We start from the raw sequence: 25,590 nt of genomic DNA, 5'->3' as shown, positions 1-25,590 counted from the left end.
GTTTTTACATTATACATTTTTAAATGAAGTATAGGCTACAAGTGTAGATTGGTGAAGTGTTCAATAAATGTTTTTGTTGAGAAATTCTGTGTATATTAGTGTTACATTTTATCTTTCAAATAGAGGTTTAAAAACAAGCACATATCGACCAAATATCGGCCAATATAAATCGGCAATCGGCTGACCCTGATTTCTAAAGATCGGCATCGGCCAGAGAAAACCCATATCGGTCGACCTCTAATCCTTACGGTGTCTCTGTTTAACATGCGGTTGTAATGAGGCATGCTGCTTTTTTTTAACAAAAAAATATGGACAGCATGCCTTAACAGTTAGAGGCACAGCCAAGTGATTAGTTAGTATGCACCTCATTCAGCCATCACAAACTGTGCATCAGCCATGTGGATGAGTGAAAACACTTTATTGGGGGAATGTTCAACCTTTTTACTGAATTAAAAATACCACTTTCTCTCACAGACAACTACAGTAGGTACAGATTAAATAAGGCACAACACCCAAGAGGAAAGAAAGGGCATGTATAACACAACAAATCTGCCACACCTTCGACAGTGACAGAGCATCCCATTATTTTAGTTGGCAGAGATAAAAAAAAAAATAAATTGAATAAAAAAAAACAAAAACGAATTGACCCAAAGGAAAGTTCATCAAGGATTTTATAAATGGACTAAATTAGCTAACAATGAATGGATGTGATGGCAGGCTACTGTGGAAGACCTAACCTAACTGCTAACTGTGATGATGAAAGGTGTCCAGATTTACCTTGAGAACCATTTTATACTGAGGCAATAAGGCTGTGTGAGCTTCCTAATACTTAACTGCTACCAACTGAGAATTTGAATCAGTGGAGAAAATTGCCTGATAGAATCTGGATTTTAAATGACTCAACTGCCACTGGATTTCCATATGAGAGCTGCAAATTGTTTATTATGGTGATTCACTTCAACATGTACTTTAATTTACATGTACAAGGCAGCCTGGTGGTCAGGAAAAAGTGACTTTGTGATGTCCACAGGGTAATTCCGGTGATAGTTTGGAGATGTTTTCTGAATGTTATGTCTTAAGCAAAGGCTTCTGGTCCAGCTGCATAACACACATATCCATCATCAGCCTAATTATGGGAGCCACTCTGTGAGTGTTTGAATGATAGCAGTCCCCCGTGACAAACGACTTGTGGTACCCCTAAACTAACACAGGCACAATTCCACACATTTATAATAGATCACTACATCATCAAGCAAGAAGTCACCACTACAGTTAGTGTACAACAGTTTCTGATTGCCTAGGCAGACTTCTCATTATGTAATTGCAGCGGAGCACCTATGGGTGGCACCGTTCTGCTGCAATTGCTCCATTATTCTGTAAAGTCCCCTCTCCTCACACAGGGCAAGGAAACACAGAGGCATGTAGTGCCTCAATCCAGAATTTATTTGGACATATAAACTTAATTTTTCACAAAGAGTCTTGCAGAGTTTGAGTTTTACATGGAAAATATGCTTTTGCAACGTTCATATCCCATCACAACTCAAAACATACAGGTGTACTTTTTTTTCAGTGTCTACAAACGTTACCAGCGTAAACAAAACTTGTAAAGCCTCAAAATACTTTTTTTCTGTCACTTAGTGTCATTGTAACCAAAAGCCCTCAATTCAAGAGTGACAAAAGTGTGTTCAATCCAATTACAACATAAAGGCAGTAGTGGGTTGACAGTGTTTTGAAAGGAGGTGTCATGCTGCAATAACAGATTGCCTAAAGCACATCCTTTTCGTCTTTCAATCAGACCTTCATCTACAGAAAGGGTAGCTTTCACAGAAAGCAGTGGTATAGTATTCCACTCACTGGTCAGTAACTTATTTGCATATTTCTGCAGCTACAGTGCCAAGTTAAACTAAATCTCTTTCTCCAGGGCTTTTAGAGCATGTGAACAGGAACCTTGTTATAGAGTCCTAACACTAGTCAGAAATGAAAATGTCTCATCTTCTCTGATGGACAGAACAGGACCACACAGGGCCAGATTGTATTTGATTAATTTGAGTTTTAGTTAACCACCGTAGTCCTGTAATGCATGTTTTCAAGGGGGACTTGGATTGTAGAGTTCTGGGCATCTGGACTCAAAGTTTGTGATCCTGCAATCTCCAAGTGATGATCTTGTTTCCTGTCCCACCTCCTTTTCCTAGGAAGGAAGGATTGTGCGGCCTGGACCAGAGCCAGTGTGATTGTTAGTGTCCTTTCTATGTGTGTAAACACACACCTGGCAGCGCCTGCTCACAGCTTGATGTCCTGCGATTCTGACATCTTGGCAAGTGTCTTTTTAACCCGTAGGGCTGTGAGGCGGGAGGCCGGGTTGTGGGCCCAGCATTCTGTCATCAGCTTCCCCATCTGTCTCAAACACTGAGGAGATACAGATTTATGTTAGAAAGGTCATTAGTTTGTGTGTGTTTGTGCATGTATATGTAGCATATTTTAATGTATTTTACCTCATCGCTGGTCCATCTATTAGGAAAGGATGGCCGTAGTCTCTTGATGCAGACCACCTCCCTCATGTCCTCATATGAAGGGTCTGTAGGAACTAACTCATGATACGGCAACTGGTACTCTTCAAGGATCCCTGCAACAAATAAGATACAGAGGAATCACTCTATTCATGTGTAAAGTTTTCAAAAAGTATACTGCATAGCCATTAAAAGTGCATTTTGTCTTGGCAGTCTGGCTTTTTCAAAGAGTTTGTGTAAAAAAAGAAGAAGAAATATTTACCTCCGGAGACACAACGCCGAGCGATCTCCCAGAGAATCAGCCCAAAGCTGTACATGTCGGCCATGATGTACGACTGAAAATGACTTCTGTTCAGAGTCTCGTCCAGAACCTCTGGAGGCATGTAGCGCTTTGTACCGACCCTAGTGTTAGGAGGGATGTCCACCTCATTGGTGTCACTGCAGAGATCAAAGTAACACATTTTAATTAGATGAGTGAGTTACGCATATTCCTGAATCCTCTGAAATAATTTAGGTTAAAAATACTTTGATTTATGAACATTTCCGACCCTCTACCGGAGCTTAAATTCATTAAAGAGTAATATCTCATGAAATAATGCTTAAAAGCATCAAATGTGACTGACTTGCTCACCTGATAAACTTGACTGCCAGTCCTAGGTCAGCTATACAGCAGGTCCCATTTCTTTTCACCAGTATGTTCTTACTCTTCAGATCCCTGTGGGCAATGGCGGGTTTGCCCTGGGTGCCGAAGATCTCGGTGTGGAGGTGACAAAGGCCTGACACAGAGGAGTAGGCCAGTCGCAGCATGGCTTTATTGTCTAGGGTGGTTGATTTGAGGTAGTCATACAAGGAGCCATTTTCATGGTAGTCGGTGATTAGGTAGAGTTGGGTCCAGGAGCCAGTTCCTTTAATATCAGCAGCTATAAAACCTGTGAACAAGAGAGGAGTTATCAGGCAAGGAGTCGGTCTTCACTGTGAAGATGAATCAGTTGCGATTCCAGGAGATTGTTTTTTATTATATTACTGTAATATAATATATAATAATAATATAGTTTATTTGCCAAGGACATTACAAATACAAGGAATGTATCCTCTGCATTTAACCCATCCTAACTGATTAGGAGCAGTAGGCAGCCATAGTTTGGCACCCAGAGAACAAGTCCAGTTGTAATGCCATTACCTACGTCTAGGGCAATGCAGGAGTTACTTAACATGCATTGTCTTTGCATTGTCTTTCTGTATTTATTTGTAGTGAGTTTATTTCTGAGGGAAAAACTTTTGAAACTAATCATACAAGTATAAATATCGGTAATATTAAGCTTGATTTTTAAGCCGGCAATGTGTCTGATTTGGTGGATGATGTCAAAATCACAGATGCTAGTGCTCAATTTAAAACAAAACATGTAGTATCAACTGTGGAAGACAACATTATGCACTGCAGTATATAGTCAGTTTACTGGCAAGTGATCTTTTGCCCCACTACTTAATTACTATGCATCTTGTAGTGTTTAATTATGCAAGCTTTGGTTTGCAGTCTGTTGTTGTCTTCTGTATAAATTGTTGTGGTGTACGGCCTCTTGGCTATAATTGATCTGTTTTGCCAGTGAGTGCAGTGTGGTGCAGCATAGTTAACAATGGACACAGTCCCAAGATTGTTGTTTGTAAAGATTGTTTTTCTAGAAGATCTTTCTACTATATTAGGAAGACTTATTTATCAACTGTTTCTTCAAATCCCTGTTGGGCACTTTGTTAATTGTGATGGAGCACAAAGAGTATACATGGCAGGAAAATTAGAGAGAGAGAGAGAGACAAATAGAATGAAAGAGAGGTGCACAGACAGAGACTAGAAATCTAGAAATCCGTAACAAGAAGGGGGGCAGGATTGGAAGAAGTAACGCATGAGACATGACCAAAGACAGAAACCAGTCTTACCCAGAATGTTCTCATGTCTCATTAGGACAGTCTGGTAAATCTCAGTCTCTCTGAACCAACTGGCCTCCTCAGTGGTGAAGAAAACTTTAACAGCCACTTTTTCTCCCCTCCATCTGCCCATCCACACCTCTCCATACCTCCCCTTGCCTATCTGCTTCACCATCTGGATCTGCTTGGCTATCGTTCGCTGCACCTGAGGAGGAGCAAAAGATGGAAACGTTTTTAAGGTTAGTTATTAGATGCGTTTTGCATTGTGATTCCGCACATTTAGTTAATTATATTTTAGAATGGAAACCTCAATCTAAGGTTTAGTGAGACTCAGGTGGATATAGGATCTCTCAATCTAAATCAGGAATAGTGTTGTCATTGTTCCACAGCATGCTGGAGCTGAGAATATGAAAACAAACCCTCCAATATTATTTTAAGTAACAAATTAACCACCATTATCTCCCCACATACTTTCTTTATGGAAACACATGAGACAAAATCTAATAAAGTATGCCATGGGCCCTAATGTGTGCATATACAGGATCCATGGAGCATCTTTTTAATCCAACAGGTGTTTAGCTGCAATATGGGTATCTCACCAATAGAGGGAGCCCTGAGCCTGAGCCTGAGCTTTGTGACTGCTCTATCAGGTCCCTCAGAGATTCACCAGGGGGAATGTAGGTCTCGTCCTGCTCCAGACCAATACTGTACCGAGGACGAGACTCCTGGCGCTTATACCTGTAAAAAGCACAGAATTATCCAGCATACCCTCTTAAAAAATAAGACAAAACTACCATAGGCAATACAAACTTCCTGATGCAATGTATCATACACTGTTTGTATTATATTCTTAGGGTCTTTATAGTGTCGCTGGAAATTGTACCAAGAAGAAATCAATCTGAATTTTTGATGTTCGATGGTCACAATTAATTACCTGAAGTAGCAGAAGACAATAATGACAGCCAGTATAATGCTGCACACAGTGACTGAGATCAACAAGGCCATGTGGTGGATCTTTCCATCTACATAGACTGGAGAGGGGAGGATGAAGAGGTGAAAAAAGATGGGTGGGGTGGTGAGAGAAGAAAAGCAAGATGGAATAGAAGACAGGTGCAGGATAAAGGTACACAGAGACATGAAACAATGTTCAGGGGGGAAAAATCAATCACATTAGTCTTTTCCCTGTCAATGATCCACAAGTATGTGCAACAACAGGACATTCTTGAGAAAAATGGTTGAGGTCATTTTCTGCTCAAGAAACTTAAGCTGAAACAAAAAAAAAATCTAATTAAAACTTCTAATATCCCTAAAACATGGGGAGGAAATAGAGAAAAGTATACCAAGAAATCAGTCATCCTCACAAGTCACTTGAAAGAACCGCTGTACAGTAAATCAAGTATAAATCATATTTCACTCATCAATTTTTCATTTTCTTCTGGCACACACTTTTCCCTCAAGGCTCCAGTCAACAGCGAGAGGAAGCCCTCAGCCTAGTCGATGAATTATCTTCCTGATCCCCTATGATAGGGTTTCAGATTGATGACTGCCCTCGCTGTCTGCTGGGGATTGTGATTTCCCTGGGAATCTAGGCTTACTGTCTCTCAAATACACACTCACACATGGAGTATAGTGTTGTACACAGTAGAGAGCTCAGTATTCTCTTGACACCCAGCAGCTTTGGCGAGCTCCAGGATGGTTTGACAGTAACTCCCACTGTCTTCCCCATTTAAGCTGTCTTTGACTCTCTGATAATGTCATGATATCTCTATCTCTGAATCCTATGTGCTGTAACACCATCAGTCACAGTTCTTGGTCCTGTCTATATCATTGTCACTGTCACCTGCCAACTGGAGAACAAGTGGCTCTTAAAAATCTTTTCTGTGTTTCATGGGCAAGAAAGAGCTGTGGAGGGATGAGAGGAGAGAGATAGATAAACTTACGAGGTGGTTTGAGCGGTGGCAGTGTAGGATGCAGGTTTTTGTTGCAGTAATCTTGGTCTGTACAACACTCCAGCGATCTCCTTTGACGTGAGTTCCCCGTGTCCTGGAAGACAGAAAAGTGTTTTTTTCCCCTCTCCTTTTCCTTTTTTTATAATGTCTGTGTTCAGTTGTTGATTAAGTTAGTGCTTAAACAATAAACTGATTAATCAATCGGCAGAGATTATTAATCCTTGAATTTTATTTTCTCTGTTTTGTGTCATACAGTAGTATATCGAAAACATATTTTGATTTAAAACAGGGGTTTGAAAATGTGTCTGGGAAATTGTAAAATGTACATTTTTAACTATTATTCTCATATTTATAAGTTAATCAAGAGATTAATCAACAAAATAATTGTTTTATTGTAAACTTTATTTTGTCACAAATAAGTCATATAAAGTGTCTGACAAATAATATATATTGAATATACAGTACTCATGTCAGAATCTTTTGCTTTCTTCACTTACCCTGTTGTGATTATTTCCATCTAAATTAAGTTGTTAAGATCAAGATCTGAGATAGAGGATGCTACGGAAACGGTTGCAAAAGGGATGTGGATTGTAACGCTACAGTCATCTACTCACCCTACACTGAAATTCTGATCCGACCAGCCCAAGGCAACCTGCAGTCTGGACCGGTACCCCTCCCTCCTCCTCCACCATGGTGAAACAGTAGCCATCCGTCCTGGCAAACAAGGACGGTCGGTAAGCAAAGCAACCACTGACACAAGTGAATGTTTCATTACATTAGTATTTGTTGCTCCTCCACTCCTGCATGCAGGTACCTGCATGTATTATTGGTTGAATCTTCGGGGCAGTGGTGATAACAGTGACACCACAGTAGTCTTTGGGAGGATGAAGCAGGAGCTGTGCTGCCACTAGTCTCCTTCCCACTCTCCACTGCCTCCTTACTAGAAGCTCTTAGCAGCATACTGTCCAATATATTGCCTATAAAACAGGCAAAATAAAAAAAATTGGAGAAAATTAGTTGGAAGAGAGACAGGAAAAACAAGTTGAAATCACATGCATGAATCATAGATATAATAATACATTTTTACAGAGGAAAAAGCACCAACACTGCCAGGGTCAGGGATTGCATTATTACTGCCATCAAATGTTGGGCTCATGCTACTAGAGGGTGTTTACACTAGAGAATATCTGCTAAATAGAAAAATATCTGCAAGTATGTGCAGTATCCAGACTTAGAGGTTTCATTATCTGTGAAGCTTACTGAGTGGAAGAAAGCTAGGTTAGGTTTAATAAAAAAATGTCATAGAGGTCAAGGAGATATATCATTATTTAAAATTTCCATGAAACATGCTCCAACATATTCAAAAAAGCCTGTGAGCAAGTTCTTTGCTTGATATACTCTACTAGATAATACTTATTATAATAGATATTATACATATCTAACACACCCTTTTCAATAAGGAGCTCTGACCCCGCTCTGTTGCCTCACTTTGCTCTGATGCACTGCATATCTGCAATGCCTGCTGTAACACTGCAAACACTTTCTATTGCTGTTCATGTAGTATTTTTAATGAGCAAGTTTGTACAACTTTAAAATGTGTATTGTGTCAGTTTTTAGCATTTGTATTGTAAAATAATGCTGCAGTTCATTTGATTTTACTACTGTGATTCTGCTGCTGCTGTTCATAGTTTATTTCATGAGCACAGCCTCAGCCTCAGCATCCCACTGTAGGGTCGGAAGTTCCCCTGGGGGAGAAGTTTAATATCTTTACTCCCCCAGTCTCTGCTGTGCTGGTGTACGCTTGCAGGGAGTGAAGAGGTCACCTCTGTGCATACTCTGTTTTCACATGATAAATTCATTCCACATGAGCTGGCTGACTAAACTCAAAACATAATCTATCTTACTTTAGTGAATCCACTAAAAAATGTAAATACAAAAAAATACAATGGACAAGAGAAAATTTGAGAAACTACGAGCTTGAACACCTGATGCTGTGTCACAGCAGATTTCTTTTACTCTTACAACTGATAAAGCTCCTAAGAACTAGAACGAAGCTGTTCTATTTCCTACTTATCCTATTTCAAAAGAGCACCTGTTTGTCACTTGAGGGAAAAAAAGATCATGGAAGTGTCTTTCCTTCATGGCTTTTAAGATTTTCATTCATTCCAGCATGAACACTGAGACCAGATGCTTAACAGCTGCAAGCGGAGATGGTCCAAAATAAGCATGAGTCCTTCCTCTCTGAAATAAACTACTAGCAGATACTGAATTAGCTTTCCTACTCCTCTTTCCACCTCTTGTTCTCAAGTTCAGGTTTTCTTTTTTAAGCAGATGCTTCTCACAAACAATGGGACTCAATAAACACAGTTTATGTAAAAGGGCACAGTCAGAATGTAAGAGCCAATCATGAACTTTGATTTCTCTCTGAAAAATGTAGAGTAAAGTGAAAGTGATTGAGGTAACCTTCTTAGAAATTGAAAGCACAACAACATCTAGTTTCCTACAGGTCGGAAACTACGGTAAATTTTTCAAGCCAAGAAAAAAAGACCTTTAATCTTTCACTCTGGCAGAAATGGATGTCTGATGCATGGTCAAAATGACATGGCTGTGCACTGGAAAACTCCATCAACTGGCCACTTCTATGTATTGTATTGAGGTTTTTCAGCATATAGTCATGATGTGTGAAACATAAAAGACACACAAGTGGGCAAGCCAAAAACCCTTTTTTAACTAATGGGACCGAGTACTGATCTGGTAGGATGGCCACGTTCAAATCGTCTCCATTCTTAGCTCAAGTAGTCAATCATGGCAACAGCTTTCGGTGCAACAGCTTTAATGTCTGCACACTCGTCTGATGTATAATACTTCATTATGAAACATAGCTCAGAGGCATGGAATTTATATTAAGGATTTTTAATAGTGGCGGCTGTGGCTCAGGAGGTAGAGCGGTTCGTCCCTTAACCACAAGGTTGACGGTAAGATCCCCAGCTTCTCCTGTCCGCATGTCGAAGTGTTCTTGAGAAAGACATTAAAAACCAAGTTACACCTGACGGGCAGGCCAGTGCCTTGCACGGCAGCTCTGCCACAATCGGTGTATGAAAATGTGTTTGAAAGGGTGAACAAGAGGCAAATTGTAAGCACTTTGTCTGGTAAGGTATATAGGCGCTATATAAATGCAGTCCATTTACCATGTATTGCCTGAAATACACAAGTTCCAGTTTCAGCATCTTTTTGAGTTAGTGTTAATCCTGAGCAACTCCTCCTCAAAGTATACGCACTGAAGTCCAACTACTTCAAGATCTATAACTTTTTAAATTAAGGCAAGGTTATATGCTGGTCTGATATCCCCATTTAAAATATAATTAATCAAAGACCAAGTGCTGCCTCGTAAAGCTGTGTTGTTCATCTCTACTGTCTTCAATAGAATATTCCATCATGAAATATATGCTAAAAACTAGCTATCTAGCATTAGACTTATTTAGGTGGTATCTCTAGTGAGTTGTGGCTAATGAAACTAACTCAATGAGGGCTAATAGTGTGCTCATTGGATAGTAAAATAATCTACAGAGAGCCTCACCTCTGAAAGACAAATTGGATTAGATGGAAACTGGAAAATGTGCTGTTTTTTCAGGGTGGTTATGCACAGTCACTCAAACATCAGATAATGGGTGGTATCTTCTCTTTCATCTGAGCTCAGCTGTCTTTCACAAAACATCAAAGAACTTCCTCTAGGGATGAACGTTTAAAGCTCCCTAATGGACTGAAAGACACAGACGCAAATACACACACGCATTACTATAGACATAAGCCACGAAATGTACGCACATGTACACATGTGCTTCACAAATGTCTCTTTCTCTCTTGATTTATTTCAATGGCGTGCTTTGTTGTCAATGTGCTGCACTGGTATTTGTTTTTAACATTCATGAATCTGTATTCACAAAAAGTACCACAACTTTAAGTGACGTTGACTTCAGTCAGGAAGGCTCAAAGAAAGGAAAGTCACAACTAAGGCTATTAGAAATATAGAATACTGTAGCTTGCCAATTATATTCTGATCTAATGCTTTGATTTTTCTCCTTTGTGTTACGATCAAGGAACAAATGCTCTTTAATGCATGAGGTGGTTGTGCTCATTCATGTTGACTGTGATAAATGTGAGTATGCACCTTGCAATTTGTTTTCTAGCTAACAGCTAGCTTTGTTTGCCATTCTTTCATCAGTGAGGATGTGCATGCAGTATTAAAAATGATATGGTATGTCTAATGTAAAGCAGTCCTTCCTCATCTTAATAGAAACATAAAACAAAACAATTCACTACTGTAGCTTCATAATATGCAGTTTACAAGATTTTTTATTTGCACATGAGAAACTATCAATACAAAAATAACATCAGCAGATTCTTTCAAACGAGCATAGTCGTTTATCGCCAAGCACTGCCCTTTCTAAATGTCTCTCTTGTACATACTGATAATGTGTTGACAATACTGCAAGAGAGGGACGGTGGGGTATAAAGGGGTCACATTAACAATTGACCGATTTGAGAGAAAGGGAGCGAGGAAGAGTAGGAGGGGGAGAAGAAAGGGGGATTAACAAACAAGAAGTGACAGAGCTGCAGGGAACTGGTGGGCAGTTTAGCAGTACACAGAGGGGACAGAGCAGAGGCCACTGCCCTTTTCCACCCTTTCTCTCACTCTGTCCCTCTCCCTCCCATAACTTAGTCCATCCTGCTACTGAATACTCACTCACTTTGTGTCTCACTCGATGCCAACCTCTCTCTCCCCTTTTATTCTTTGTCCTATATCACTTTCTTTAGTGATCTTTCCTTATCTGCGTCTCACCTGCATACACTACTTTTCTTCTACCAGTTACAGTAAACATTCTCACAATGTCTTTTTTTCCCCCTCCACTTTATTCTCAAATCTCCCACACAGCCTCCCTATCTTCTTATACCCCACCTCTTTCTCTTCTCATCTTGCACTTTCTTTGCCCTGTCCTCCCTATGTGAGTCCACTGGAAAGTCATGTGAGGTGCTGCTGTGCTGTTGACAAAATACTAAGCCTTTCACATCCACCCTGCACCTGGGATCCCTGGCTACTGCTCTGTGTGTGTGTGTGTGTGTGTGTGTGTGTGTGTGTGTGTGTGTGTGTGCGTGCGTGCGTGCGTGCGTGCGTGCGTGCGTGCGTGCGTGTGTGTGTGTGTGCGTGTGTGCATAAGTGCGTGCGTGTGTGTGTGTGAGAGAAAGACAGTGGGAGAGAGATAAAAAAGGAGAAAAACAAAAAGAAAAGCCACAGCCGAGCAGAATGTTCAATTCATTAATGCTCCTTGCACAAAACCTAATAGGTGAGGTGTCCAGCCCAATACTTATTAGATCTCAAACCAGCAAAGATTACAGAAAATATATATCATAGAAGTTCTTTGCTGTAAGATAGTCTTTATTACATTGCCTGTGAGCCTATGATTTTTTTTTAAATCCTATCATATTATTAATAACTTGGCTAGGTAGCAGTAGCTCTACAATCCTTATTTCTAGTATGTTGAAATACTTTATTATTAGCTATCTCCTTTGGAAATGTCAGGCATGTGAGAGTCATCATCCTCTTTGTATCTCCATCTCTATATCATACTCTTAATCCAGTATCATAATGCTTAATAGGTTTTTGTTCTTGATTCTCTCCTTTTTTGTTGTCTTTGTCATCTACCTCTGAATACTAAACACTTTGGATACAGAGACTCCTGGTCCTGATGTAATGGGCAGTTTTCCTACGAGCTTGTCCTATCTGTCTTTGGAAGGGAGAGGTACCAAGGTCAACTATTCTACTGTTTCAGAAAGCAAGAAGGCTCTGACCCTGCATGCTCCTCCAATCTTATCTTCAAGAAAAAAAAGATTAAGTCCACGGAGGCGAAAATGTAATTGTTCTTAGGGGTGTAAAATCGCTCATTCTGACTGATGAGAAAAGCGTATGTGTGTATATATATATTAGGGCTGTCAGCTTTAACGCGTTAATCGCGATGCGATTAAGGGCCGACGCGATGCGATTCATTTTTTTTAATCGCATTAGTCGCATTCCGGCATTTATTAATTTATTTTACACTTCACTCGGCTTTGCGTGGTGCCTAACAGGCTACTATTTTGACCCTTTGCAGCACCGTTACATATCATCAAGCTGCCACTTCCTCCTAACACATCCTGCTGCTGCAGGCTGCAGGCATGATGGAGAAAGACAGCAGCAATGAAATCCTGAATGGCGCTTTTTCTTTTTTTAATTTGGAATTATAGTAGCCCCACATCATCACATATCCTTCACCATACCTAGAGATTGGCATGGTTTTATCTCAGTTACCCTAATAGCTAACTGAGATAATATCCATATCAATGCAAATCAAACCAGCTATAAGGCTAACTGAAATAAAACCACGCCAATCTCAAGGTATGGCGAAGGGTATGTGATGATGTGGAGCTACTTTAATTCCAAAGGCCAAGGGAACTTTATCAGGATGCATAGTATCCTGGATCCATGAAATAACTGGCCTTTAAAAATAAACATCTGCCTGCCTCTATGGGAATTTAACATAGGGGTATGTATAATTATGGCCCCTGTATTTTAAGGAAGAACATTTATTTATTTACAATACATTATTCATTCACAAAAAAAGGTTGGATTTTTCCTCATTTTTGTTAATTAAGGCATTAAGATCAATTTCCAAAAGATGATTTTTTTATTCCTCTTTTTAGTCAACTTTAGCATGGGTATGATATACTTTTCACTATATATATATAGTCATAGAGAGATAATGCAGCTGTTTATAATATAATGTTTTCCTGAATAGTTTGAGAGGGCATTGGCAAAGCAGTTAAAGGAATATGAGAGTAAACATGGGGTATAAGAAAATATTTCCCCTGTGGTCTGGTCCTGGCTGTTAGGTGCAACATCTGTAAAAACTTGCACTGACCAATGGTGCTCTAGTCCAAACCTCACTAAGTACCACCAATGTCAAAACATGCTGCAAGTCAAATGATGTGTGCTCTGAAACTGGCCCGAACATCCAGGCACTTCACTGACACTATAATTGTTTCAAGCTCTTTCACTAAAATGGCCTTTCAGATGTCAGTGTGAGCTTTCAGGTCTCCCCTATAGGCTTTTTTCAGGCTTGATGGCAGGATATAGGGGCCACTGTAAACACACAATTAACAACCGTGGCCCCACAAACCCCCAAAAGCTAAAAAGGCCTCTTTTCAACAGATGCTGCTTTGTGAAAACTAAAAACAACCACAAAAAAAGAAGAGGACATATATTTAGATAGACGGAGGGGATAGAAGTGAGGGAGAGGGATATTGTGCATGAGATGGCAAGATGAAGATAGGAGATTTTAGAGGAAGACAGACAAAGAGAAAGAGAGAGAACACATTCATTAGTTATCCTGGCCATGTCAAACAAGGCCTACCAGAAAAGCCCTTTCACCGAGCCCATGTATACACTACCCGCCTCCCCCTTCCACTTAAGACACACTCATTTGACAACACTGCTCCCTTCCTGCCCCCTTCTTCCCTCTAAGTAGTAGTTCATCTTGCTGGTGTTTGACAGTGCCGTCGGTACAGCGAAAGAAACATGGAAGGTGAAAGGTTTTTGATCCTGCTACCCCCCCCCCCCCTCCACCTCTCTCTGTACTTCCATGTACTTCTAGTGCCTGGTCTTATCTCCCTGTTCTTCTTCCTGTCAATGCTGAGATGAGCCGAGCCATCCCACATGTGCAGGAATGTCTTAATGAACCCCAGTTTGTGATCTGGATGCTGGGAAGCTGAGGTTGTCTCGCTGGCTGTTTTGGCTAAACTTACTTTGAAATTCAAATATGTTTTGCCTAGGAACCCGTGACAAAGCTCTTTCTTTTACGACTTTATTTATTATACTCTATTAATATTAGAGGAGAAAGGATCAGACAGAATCCCTTACACTTACCAAAGTCAGATTACAAGTTTGCACTGTTATTTAAACATTTATTGAGGGCAGGAAGAAGTTATGCATCATTACTCCTCCACCCCGTTTTCTTTCAAAAGAAGCCCACTCGTTTAGAAACTACCTTGTGTCTTTCTTCTCCCACATTTTAACAACTCTTTATTCATCCACTTTCCTAAAACTCACAGATACAATTCTGAAAAACAGGTGCTCCTTCCAGCACATGTAGGCATATATGAACTTGGAAAACTACTCTTACTGTAGGGAGCAATTTGACTGCTGTCATACTGGCATTTGAATTTAATGAAATGATGAAATAAAATAAAAAAATCAATCAATTTGAAAAACACAAATGAGATTATTTACATGTCTGAACAAAGTTTTGTACCTATCCAACAAGCTCTGTGACCAGGATTGAGACCCACCACCAAGAACCCAGAAGTGATGTCATGTGGCTCAGACAGAATATAGCTTTTAAAATGTTTTCTTTAGGAAAAACAGCACAATTAAACTAGTGAGAGGAGGGACGAGGGAAGCTGTTGGAGCTGCATTCAGCCGTTCTATCCTCCAATACAACATCATCAACAGCTCTTCAAACATTCCTTCATTATGTCACACTGATGAATGATGCAGTAATGAGCCAGTGCCAGTCTCTCGTGATACAGCTGTCATGCCGTGGTGTGTGTGTGTGTGTGTGTGTGTGTGTGTGTGTGTGTGTGTGTGTGTGTGTGTGTGTGTGTGTGCCCTTTCATGGGGATGAGTGACAGGTACACAAGGATTCCGGAACTCTGAGTTCATTACAGAAGGCCCTCAGCTTTCCCTTTGGAATACAAGGAAATTATGAAACGGTCCTTTAAGGAGGTATGAGAGAGCAAAGCAAAGAAAAGGAGAGAAAGGATACCAGCTGCTCTCTTTATCACAAGCTCCTTCTCATGGCCATCTGTGGGATCCTACTCATCACAAAACGGCTTGTATCAGTTCAAAGACACAGGGCATTCGGCTGGATCAGTGGGCTATGGCTGTGTAATTCTGATACCACTGGTTCAAATCTGGCTTTGTGCTGATTTGACTACATGCTACCACCTTAATCTGATGCATGAAGACAAAAAGGAAAGCCACAGACACTAGAATTGGGCAAAGTAATGCATGGAGAATGGATATCTTACTATGACTATTGTTACAACTCAATTAACATGACTACACTATGGCAACAATGGATTTATAGAATACAGAAATCTCCATCTGTTCATTTATAAATTATATTATTTAATATTATTTATTTATATTATTATTTTCCTGAATATAAACTCTATCAAGATTTCTATAACTATAAAATATAAAATAACATAGGCTGTGATAGAAGATTGAGCCATATCACCCACCCCGAATAAACACTATTTAAATTGAAATCAAAATCTGTACATTCCAAAGTTTATTACAAGGCTAAGCTAACCTGGGCTCGTATAACAAAGACACACAGCTACTAAAGGCTACCCTATTTTGTATTTACAAAAGTTGTGTTGTGGGAAAACAAGAATAGTCTTTCAGCGTCTTTGTCTTTAATAGTGTTCTCTGTGTGGTAGCGGGTGGTGTGCAGCCGTCCGCTTGAGGCTCTCCGCCACTGCTTCCTGAATCCATTCCTCAATCCATGTCCACACCTGCCGTTTGGCCTGGGCTAAATCAGCATCACACAAACACGCCCCCTCATGTGACATGTCAGTCTAACCCTGTCAATCAGCTAACCACGCCCACTTCTCTAAAGACACTAGACTGATATGACAAAGTTAAACAGAGTTGATACATCTCAAAATATATGCAAAGAACATGGAAAATGTCCTCCTACATCTCTTTTCAAACAATTCCTATGGAAGACAAATGGCGCTACAAGAAGCACGGGTTACCTCCTACAGATCCCTTAAAGCGGCAGCTCTTTTCTACCATCAGACAGATGTGTATGTCACAAAGGAATGCTTTACTGTAAGCAACAGCATACAGATGCAGCATGTACTGTGCCTGACACAATATCAATGCATCAGTCTTTAAAAACTCACTCTATATTGCAACGCAAAATTATCTATTTATGGACAACACGCACAATCCACTTTAACTAAGTTTACTTACTGTATAATCTATAAAAAAAATAATTACAGACATATATACATTAACTAGAAAAGATGAAGAAAAATGTCCCTCAGAAACAGGTTGATTTGATAAAAAGCATTTATTGTTTACTCTGTCATCAAAGCCAATGCCAAGCAGGTTTTAATAAACAGTGGGTTTTCCTTTCTTCTTGCCCCTCTGGGTTCATTACATTAGCTCTAATATGGCAGAAAAATAACCAAAACTGGTGTCATGAAAAGCTCTTTAATTTTTACACACAAACACGTCACACGACACAACATCTCCATAAACCGCAGGGACCGCAGCACTTATTGATATCAAATTAACTGTGAATGAACTTTTACCAATTAGTTCCATTAGTGGTTTCTTAGAGAGTCATTCTCCCACAGTCAGAAAGCCTGTTTTTTCTCCTTGTAAATGTGCACAAACATGCTCCACGAAAATTTCCTAACAGTTTTATCCTAAACACAAATCAGACATAGATCCATAGCCTTCAACGTGTGGTTTCTAATGCAGACTAGAATTAAATGTCTTACAAACAAAACCACAAAATTCCACACTGTGGATATAACAGAGCACTTAAAAACACACAGACACACTCTCACAAGCTAAAGGTGGTTTTGGGAACAGAAAAATGACAGCATAGTAGAGGTACCTTGCATTTTTGGGAGATGAAATCCTTCGCTGCTAGAAATGTCTAGTCATGATGTCACCTTTTTGTGTGAACATATGTGTCTATTACCTCTGTCACACCACTGACCAGGGTTGGGCCAGGGTTGTCTGATCAGTGTTCAACCCTTCTTTTGGAAATTCAAACCAAGCCAGTCAACATGGGTATATCCCTGGTCATGACAATTCAGAAATGACCTGAGTCACAACACTGGAGCGATGCATCACAATTACCTTGAATTCTAGAAATAGGCGGGTGCTTAAGGACTGTCTACAAACTACAACCGAAAAGAGATACAACAAAAATATGCATTAATTTAACTTATTTTTAAAAGTGCTGTAGTACAACTAGCAGGAGACAAGTTATAATTGAGGTAAGTTTGGAGATACTACCTTATTTAATCATTAAATTAATAAATATTTTTGTTGTATCTCTTTTCGGTGTTGTAGTTTGTAGACAGTCCCTAAGCACTCGTCTTACTGCCATCTCACTGCCAGCTGCTCGTAGAGACCAAAGCCATCAGGCAAATGTTATTTAAATAAACTCCTGGTGTACTTACAAACTTTCCAATGCCTCGTTTTATGAGTAGGGAACCTATTTGTACTACTGTAGAAGTTTGGTACCATTCCGGGCATTATTAGTGGGGTAATATACAAGATACACCTTTGGATCCATTAGAGCCTGCACTAAGCCATTCGGCTGATAGCACTAACTCGCCCAATGTTAGACCAAGGGAAAAAAGCTTCTGGGAGAGGGGAGAGAGAGCGGCGGTGCTGAGAGAATTAAACAAAACTTATTTTCATACTTTTACGTTCTAACGCTGGGTTTTTGCCTGTAAAACTCAGATGACGCTCTGCACCCTGTTGGGTTTAGGGTATGGCTCCAATGACGTTTTTTGTACGTCTTGACATGATACATATGTTTACCAAGTTTCGTGAGTCTACGTTAAACGTACTGCAGGGGCTCAATTTGTTTTATTTTGTAGGGGGCGCTAGCGAGCCATTTTTGTGCGCCTATTCCCAAAACCCTTATAATACGTAAATTTTCACCAGTCTTGATGCGCCCACCAATTTTGGTGAGTTTTTGAATATGTTAAGCCCCTCAAAAAGGCAATTCATTTGCCGTAATAATAATTTCTTCAGTTTCAATAGTGCCTTCGCCGCTGTCGGCGCTCGGGCCCTAATAACAGTGATATGTTCTTGGTTGTCATTCTTTCCGAGTACCCTTCTGCTGAATCTGTCTTAAACACCACTGCCTACTTCCTAATGATTAAAATCCCTCCATCCACAGTGTGTGTTCAATCAATGTGTTTATTTTTATTTACAATTTGTGAATCCCTGATTCTGTCAAGGGGTCATGAGTCCTATTGAGTCAAGTCTGTGTCAAGATTTGTGCCGGAGTATCATCGGAGCAGAGCCACACCGTCCAACACAAATGTGTGTTATTGTTGCTATCCACTGTTTAAATTTGACAAGACCATCCAGACTGGATGCATATCATGGAAATTATATAAATATGCAGTTCCGACACACAACATGCATGTCACACATACACACACAGTAGAGGGAGGTCTGATGGTGTTAACATTATAGCTGCCATGTGTTTATTTCCCAGAGTTCTGGTCTGTGGCGTCTCAGTCATCTCCACAGGCTTAAACAGTCACTTTCCATCCATTTAGCCTGTGTGTGTGTGTGTGTGTGTGTGTGTGTGTGTGTGTGTGTGTGTGTGTGTGCGCGCTGTGGGAGGATATTAATGCATTTCCTATTAATGTGTGGATAATGTGTGGAATGCGGACATTAGTGTGTATTTGCTTAACATATAGATAATGTATCAGTGTGTGTGTGTGTGTGTGTGTGTGTATGTGAGTGCCTGCTTTGTGTGTTTGCAAAGGTGTACATGTGTTTACAGTTGTATGCGTCCCACTGTCTCCTCCGTGTGATTAGCTTCCCATTAACTAAGTCACATATCACCCATCAGCGGTTCCAGGCCTCCTCTGTACCATCTCACTGGACAAACATGCTGTCGGCTAGGACTGTTCACTCACACACACTCAACATCCACTCCCATCTGGACAGCCATTTAGTACCTATCATATCGTATGAGGATTGTCTGTATTGCAAAGCCATTTGGTAAAAGTGGGCATCCTGACAGCCATAAATGACCATAAATTACAGCCTGTGAATTTATTCATTTTTCACTGCCAAATATAAAGTAGCTGATTCATTCACTCTTACTTTGCTTTTCTTCCCTGTGATGTGATTAACTAATACATAAAATGACCGTACCTTTGAAAGGTCATGGGTGATGAGGTGATTTATTTAAGGTTAACAGAAAACATGACGGTGCATTTTAATAAGCTAGTAAAAGCAATCTTGGTCTGAAAACATTGAAGATCTCAGGTTTAAACCACTAACTCTAAAAGGATAAGTTAAATAGGCTGTTTAGCTCAGATTTCAATATGTGCTTAATTTAGTCTTGGGGTTTAGTCATGAATAGAGTTTAGGGGAAAACTATATTTCCTAAAGAAAAAAGGAATAACTTACAGATTGATTGAATAAGGTTGTGAATATCTCTCTTGCTGTATGTTGACATCTAAGTTTGCATTTAAATGTATATATACAGTATGAAAAGGAAAATTGATCATTTTCAGTCCCCCGACATGGATCCTCCTCTCTCTTCTTTTTCTTCTTCAAACCCCAACAATTCCACCTCTTTCATCTATATTACCTGGCTTGCCTCTAAACATTAAGTCATACACACAAAAACAATGTGCAGTTGCTCTCTGCCCAAATCACCCTTCCCCATCCAAACAAATTGTTCCAGGGGGCTAAGGGTGGGTGGAGAGGTGTGTATTATGGAGGGGGAGTGCAAGTGCATGGAAAACCCTAAGCCCTTATAGTCCCAGCACACTGCGGCTGGGACAGCCAGCTATGCCTTGCTCTGCTTCACCTGTTATCTGTCCATCACTGTATTGTGTTGTACTGTACTGTGCCGAGAAATCTCCGCTCACACAATAGCAGGACTGTACGTCACAATAATAACCACAACTTCACTAGTAAAAAACTAAGTATGATTAATACTCTTAAACCATCTAAATCCCCAAAAGCTGTACAATTAGCACAGTAAAACTACTGCAAACTTTAGTTCCAGCCTAACAGAGTACAAACTACAGAGTGTGAACTACATTTCTGTTGTAATTTATCAAGTAAAGGTGTGCAAAAGGTGTTTTTCCGAAACCTACTTTTCCTATTCATATATAGGCTACTGCTATAGCCAAAGGCAGACTGAGGGTTCAAACTGGCCTCTGCACCCATAGACACATAATTAAATAAAAGAAATAATTTTAGTTTTTTTTTAATGACAATGCCCCCCCAAAAAATCTTTGTTGCTAAAAATGACCAAACGTACACAATCACATATACAAACTCTTAAAAACACAAGTTATTATTTGTCTCTAACTCTCACACACACACACACACACACACACACACACACACACACACACACACACACACACACACACACACACACACACACACACACACACACACACACACACACACACACACAACTTCCCCTGCTCCAGCTGTGTCTTAAGAAGTCAGGGCCAGACCGGTAATCTGACTGGGATAGAAGTTACTGGATCTGTATCCATTACAGGATGTCATACTCCTCCGTCCCAAACTCTCCTCACTTCCCCTTACCTTCCACCTTTAAGAGGTCATTTCAAAATCACTTTTATTTTCTCAAAACACACAACATAAGAGCTATGTCAAATATCGCATATCAGGGGCTCATATTTATGTCATTGCTTTGTCACTGAACCCCTATATCCTCAACTCATGCCACCACATTAGCCTTTTGGGTCCCACCTTGTTAACCCTCACCGTTCACAAACTCCAAGGGCAGGGACAGACCACGGTTTGTGGCCCCTGCTGTGTTGAAGAAAAGATTTCAGACGTCACACAGAGAAAATAAAAAAGGCTAAATCTAAGGTGTGAGTTTACCTCAGGACACCAACAATTTGTTTTCAACAAACCGGCAGCAGCACCTTACCTCTGCGTTTCAGCTTTATAGCCAGCAGATCGCTAATTCTAATGAGGTATCAGTTTCCAGCAAGGGACCACAACACATCCTGCCAGGAAGCTTTGAGGCTGAGGAGCAGAAAGCGCTATACTAGCAATTTGGTACAGTGAGTCAGCTCTCACGCCTTCTGTTTCTCTTTTCTGAAAACTGCTTTTTTTTTGGTCTTAGTCAGCTGATAGATATGTCAATGCCTTTGTGAGAGCTAAGTACCCCATGTGAATCCTCACCATTTGTGTCTCTAAATAGACTTAACTGAATGCTTTTGAGGTGATGAGATGCATCAATTTCATTGCGGGTGACAATGAATGCAAATAGAGCATGCAGTCTGTCTTGTGTATTACCTCCACAGTCTATTGATTTTCTCAAAAACCAACAACAGACACCACAGCATTCAACATTAAGCCTTTTTTACACCCTGGGCAGGAACACAGTTTTGAGGAAATATGTCCTTGTGTGAAAACAACATCAACTTAGTAAAACCTGAAATCATCAAGCATGTGTTCAGTGGCACAGAGAGAGAGAGAGAGAGAGAGAGAGAGAGAGAGAGAGAGAGAGAGAGAGAGAGAGAGAGAGAGAGAGAGAGAGAGAGAGAGAGATTTTGTCAACTTTCGGAAAACTATAAACAGATCGCTATGTGATGCGAGTTGTAGAGCGGTACCGCACATTCTCAGTACTTAAAGAACACAGTGTTAAACAACAACATGTGTGAATCGATTATTTTGACTCAAAACCAAGTGGGTGCTTTATTCGGTTAAAACAAAACCTGAAATTCTGCAGCAAGCAAAAGAATCTCATTAGCGGGCAGTGACAAAAGCCAAGCAACTGGCAGAGCTTTGACTGTGAAAACTGATACAGCGGTGCTTATTTCCACCAAGGACAATGAAATGTAAGCTATCACGCTCACTCCCCACTTCCCAGAACTCACACTGAAGGCTGCAGCCTGGCGTAGGTGGAAGGCCACAGAAGATCTGTGTTTGTGTGTGTGTGTGATTTATAAAGTGTGCATTCCCTACGCTCTCATTTCTCCTTGAAGAATAATGAACACATCGTCCTTCACTTTGTTTGAGACAAGGGCCTAGACATGCTGTAGGGAAAACTGTAACCATGCAGACACAACACAGTAGCTGTCTACTGCCTGTCTAAAACCTGTAATGACTCCAGTTCACCTGTGGCTATAACAGGAAACACTAGCTGGCCAAGGGTCTACCAAGCATCCGTGTGTTGTTTTACAGTGGTAAGGAAGATGGAGAATACAGTGAGGAAAAGAGAAAGTGAGGTACAGATAATCCACACACATAAAAACAGCTCTCTCTACCTGCTACATCTTTTTCTTCATACAGTTTTTCAGAAAATAAATATTTGCCTGTTGAGTCACAGTTGAATCTATTGCAGGGCAATCAATCACCTGTGTGTCAACCAATGAATGAGGCTGTTGCTAGAAGGCCTCGGGCACTTTCAACTATTTGGAACTGCTTGAGCACACATGATGACAAAATAGCATTTAGACTAAGAAATAAATGACAAAGGGTTTGTTTTTCAAATTTACACTCTGGGCATTTTGCTGAGGCCCGGCTTGGTCAGTTAGCTAGAAACAGAAAGTACCCAAGCTGAAATGCATGCACTACTTGTCCTTTTTTTATTCATACCTGGGAATTTTGAGGATGCTCTTATCTAGTGCAAAACATAGCAATATTCTACAGTTTAACAATTTTCTGGCTTTTGATTTATTACCTCATACAGACTGAGCAAAGAGAGTTAGAGCACCTCTAGCAGTAATTTAGGAAAATGGGGATGAAGGCTAAAGAAATGTGTCCTCAGATAAACAAATTAATGTTTTCAGTCAGTACTCATCTGGTGTATCAGGAGCAGATAATTTGTTTCACTAGTCTATAGGTGGCACATTAATGTTACACTGGTATTTAAATGGACTGAAACATTACATATCCCAACACCTGATACCAAAGCCAAAACTGCACTTGAACAATGAGATGTATTATAAGTCCCATTTGCAGCAGTTGCAGCAATACAAAATGTTACGTTTTCTAATATAATATGAACTTGATTGGTAGAGGTCCAACTTTATGTCAGATTTGACATATGTCTTCTTCGGCAGCTGTTCTGCAGCTTCTTGGACAGAGCAGTCTAAGTCTGAATTTTTTTTATGTTTGTGTCCATGTGAACTCAATGTGTTCAGTGTAAATGCTTACATGTTCATGGCATTCAAAATGCCTGCTATTCCTTCAAAGGTTTGGTTTTAAATGATAATACGGCATCTGCGAGCAAATCTAAAGAAACACAGCATGGACTCCATAGAAAAGCCGACTCAGCCTGGGACAATGACAGGAAAGATGGATGGGAAAGAGGGGTGGACATGCAGCCAGAGCTCGCAGGACGACCTCAGCACGTAGCACACTGAGTATGAGGTATGAGCCTTTGCTGGCTTAACATCAGGGCTCCCAGCTGAAACAATTTCCAATGACTTTAAATAGACCAACAATAAAGAGAGACAAGAAAAAAAAATGCACAGACGCTATCACTCATAAGAAACACTGTCCAACCCTGTATTCTGAAATTAACAGCACACACTATATAAAAATTCCATCAAGTCGACTTTTTGGAATAAAGATAATCTACAAAACGGCTGTGCCATGGTTTAACCTATATGCTGCAAAAAACAACAGAGGCAGAGTGTCAAAGCTTAATGACATACATCATGGCACTAAACATAACAGACTATTAAATCTGACACGTTCACTCTCCAACACCTCGCCAATCACACTCCAGATACCAAACATGGTCAAAGACAAATGCGGCTGATGGTAACAATGTCCGTCTGTGACAATATACTGTATCTCTCTCTGTCTGTTTGAAGGAAACAGCAAACACACTGTGATTGAAGATATGAAACTGAAAGTCAAAGCAACACTGTAGAACTTCTAAAATTGTGTGAAATTGAAAGTGATCACATAATCAATAACTTACCACACTTCAACTCGCAATAACTCAATTTATTTTTGTATAGCTGTTAGTAGAGCAGTAAAGCTTGTTGATTTACTATATGGATATGATTATAAAATAAAAAAATATATATTTGTGCTATAATAGTGTTTCGAAATGACTTCTTGTCTCAAATTCATTGTTATCAGTCAAACAAAATTGGAAAATAAAATGAAAAAGATTGTATCTCAGCTGAGACTTTTTTGAGCCGCTTGCCTTTATAAAATGTGATGCAGACATGTAGCATTAAACATGAATAATTTCCAGATGGAAAGCCACATGTCTTACATGTCTTATGTTGAGGATCATGTCTACATCAGTTGCTACGTTTTGGAGCATCGTCATCACGAGTAGCTTACAGACTACAGACACTGCAGAGCACAGATTTAAGCTGCAACTTTTTTAAAGTAACACACATGTATCCACACAATATACACGATTAAAGGTGTGAAACACAGAGTAGAGAGAACAAAAACACCACAACTGTTTGTAGTAAGGAGAAGAAGAACTTAAAACAGAAGTGTAAAAAGAAAATCTAACACATTTTTTGATGAGTTGCATCAGAGCAACTTCAGAGCAAAACTAAGCAAAAACAGCCACAATGTTGAGGAGTAGAGAAAGTTCTGCAGTAACTCACCGTGTGCTTGTGTGTGAAGAGAGAACAGTCCAAGCAACAGCAGAGGACACCGGCTCCAGAGACAGAGAGAGAGACAGCGCTTCAGCCTTTCTCCCTGCACTGGCATGGTAGAGTCTGCTGCTCTGCTCCCCTCTTCTCCTCTCTTCAATACACTCCACACGACAGGGTCCGCCACTCACACACTGCCTCTCTCTGAGTGTGTGTATGTATGTGCCAGAGAGAGAGAGAGAGAGAGAGAGAGAGAGAGAGAGAGAGAGAGAGAGAGGGGGGAGGGGGAGTACAGGGCATGCAAGCTCCTGTATGTGTATGTGTGTGTGTGTGTGTGTGTGTGTGTGTGTGTGTGTGTGTGTGTGTGTGTGTGTGTGTGTGTGTGTGTGTGTGTGTGTCCACCGCAACGTGAGAAAGTCCACACCACACAAAACACACCAGCGGCAGCGGCAGCAGTTGCAGTTGATTGTCCTCCAACCCGGCCTGACAGTAGCAGCCCAGCTGAGAGAGAGAGAGAGAGAGAGAGAGAGAGAGAGAGAGAGAGGGGCAAAAAGGGGGAGTTTACTTCACTTGCCTAGTAGGGAGGGCTGACCCGCTCACACACGCACAATAAGGGAGGACATGGGTGGAAAGAAAACGGGGGCAGGGAGCAGACAGGAGCGAGATGGGGTTTAGTAAAACGTAGGAGGAGGGTGAAGAGGATATTGAAAACAAGCAGCAGGATCTGTGGGATTCAGCTCCTTTAACAGCTTGCAGATAAT

General features: G+C 40.4%; 1 protein-coding gene across 1 annotated transcript; it reads right to left on the bottom strand.

Annotated features, from left to right (window-relative positions):
• Positions 1-399: 399 nt before the first annotated feature.
• Positions 400-25,098, bottom strand: bmpr1ba (bone morphogenetic protein receptor, type IBa). Its single transcript, XM_031309027.2, has 11 exons — positions 24,842-25,098; positions 7,191-7,353; positions 6,991-7,090; positions 6,368-6,470; positions 5,362-5,458; positions 5,027-5,165; positions 4,440-4,632; positions 3,139-3,436; positions 2,770-2,945; positions 2,493-2,623; positions 400-2,406 (listed from the first exon to the last, which is right to left on the bottom strand). Exons 1-11 carry the CDS (start codon positions 24,945-24,947, stop codon positions 2,281-2,283), a joined length of 1,632 nt encoding a protein of 543 aa, XP_031164887.1. The 5' UTR covers positions 24,948-25,098; the 3' UTR covers positions 400-2,280.
• Between the last annotated feature and the right edge of the window lie 492 nt (positions 25,099-25,590).

This window comes from Sander lucioperca, chromosome 2, assembly GCF_008315115.2.
Source record: "Sander lucioperca isolate FBNREF2018 chromosome 2, SLUC_FBN_1.2, whole genome shotgun sequence".
Taxonomy (NCBI): domain Eukaryota; kingdom Metazoa; phylum Chordata; class Actinopteri; order Perciformes; family Percidae; genus Sander; species Sander lucioperca.
This window is presented reverse-complemented; position numbering and strand designations above follow the sequence as displayed.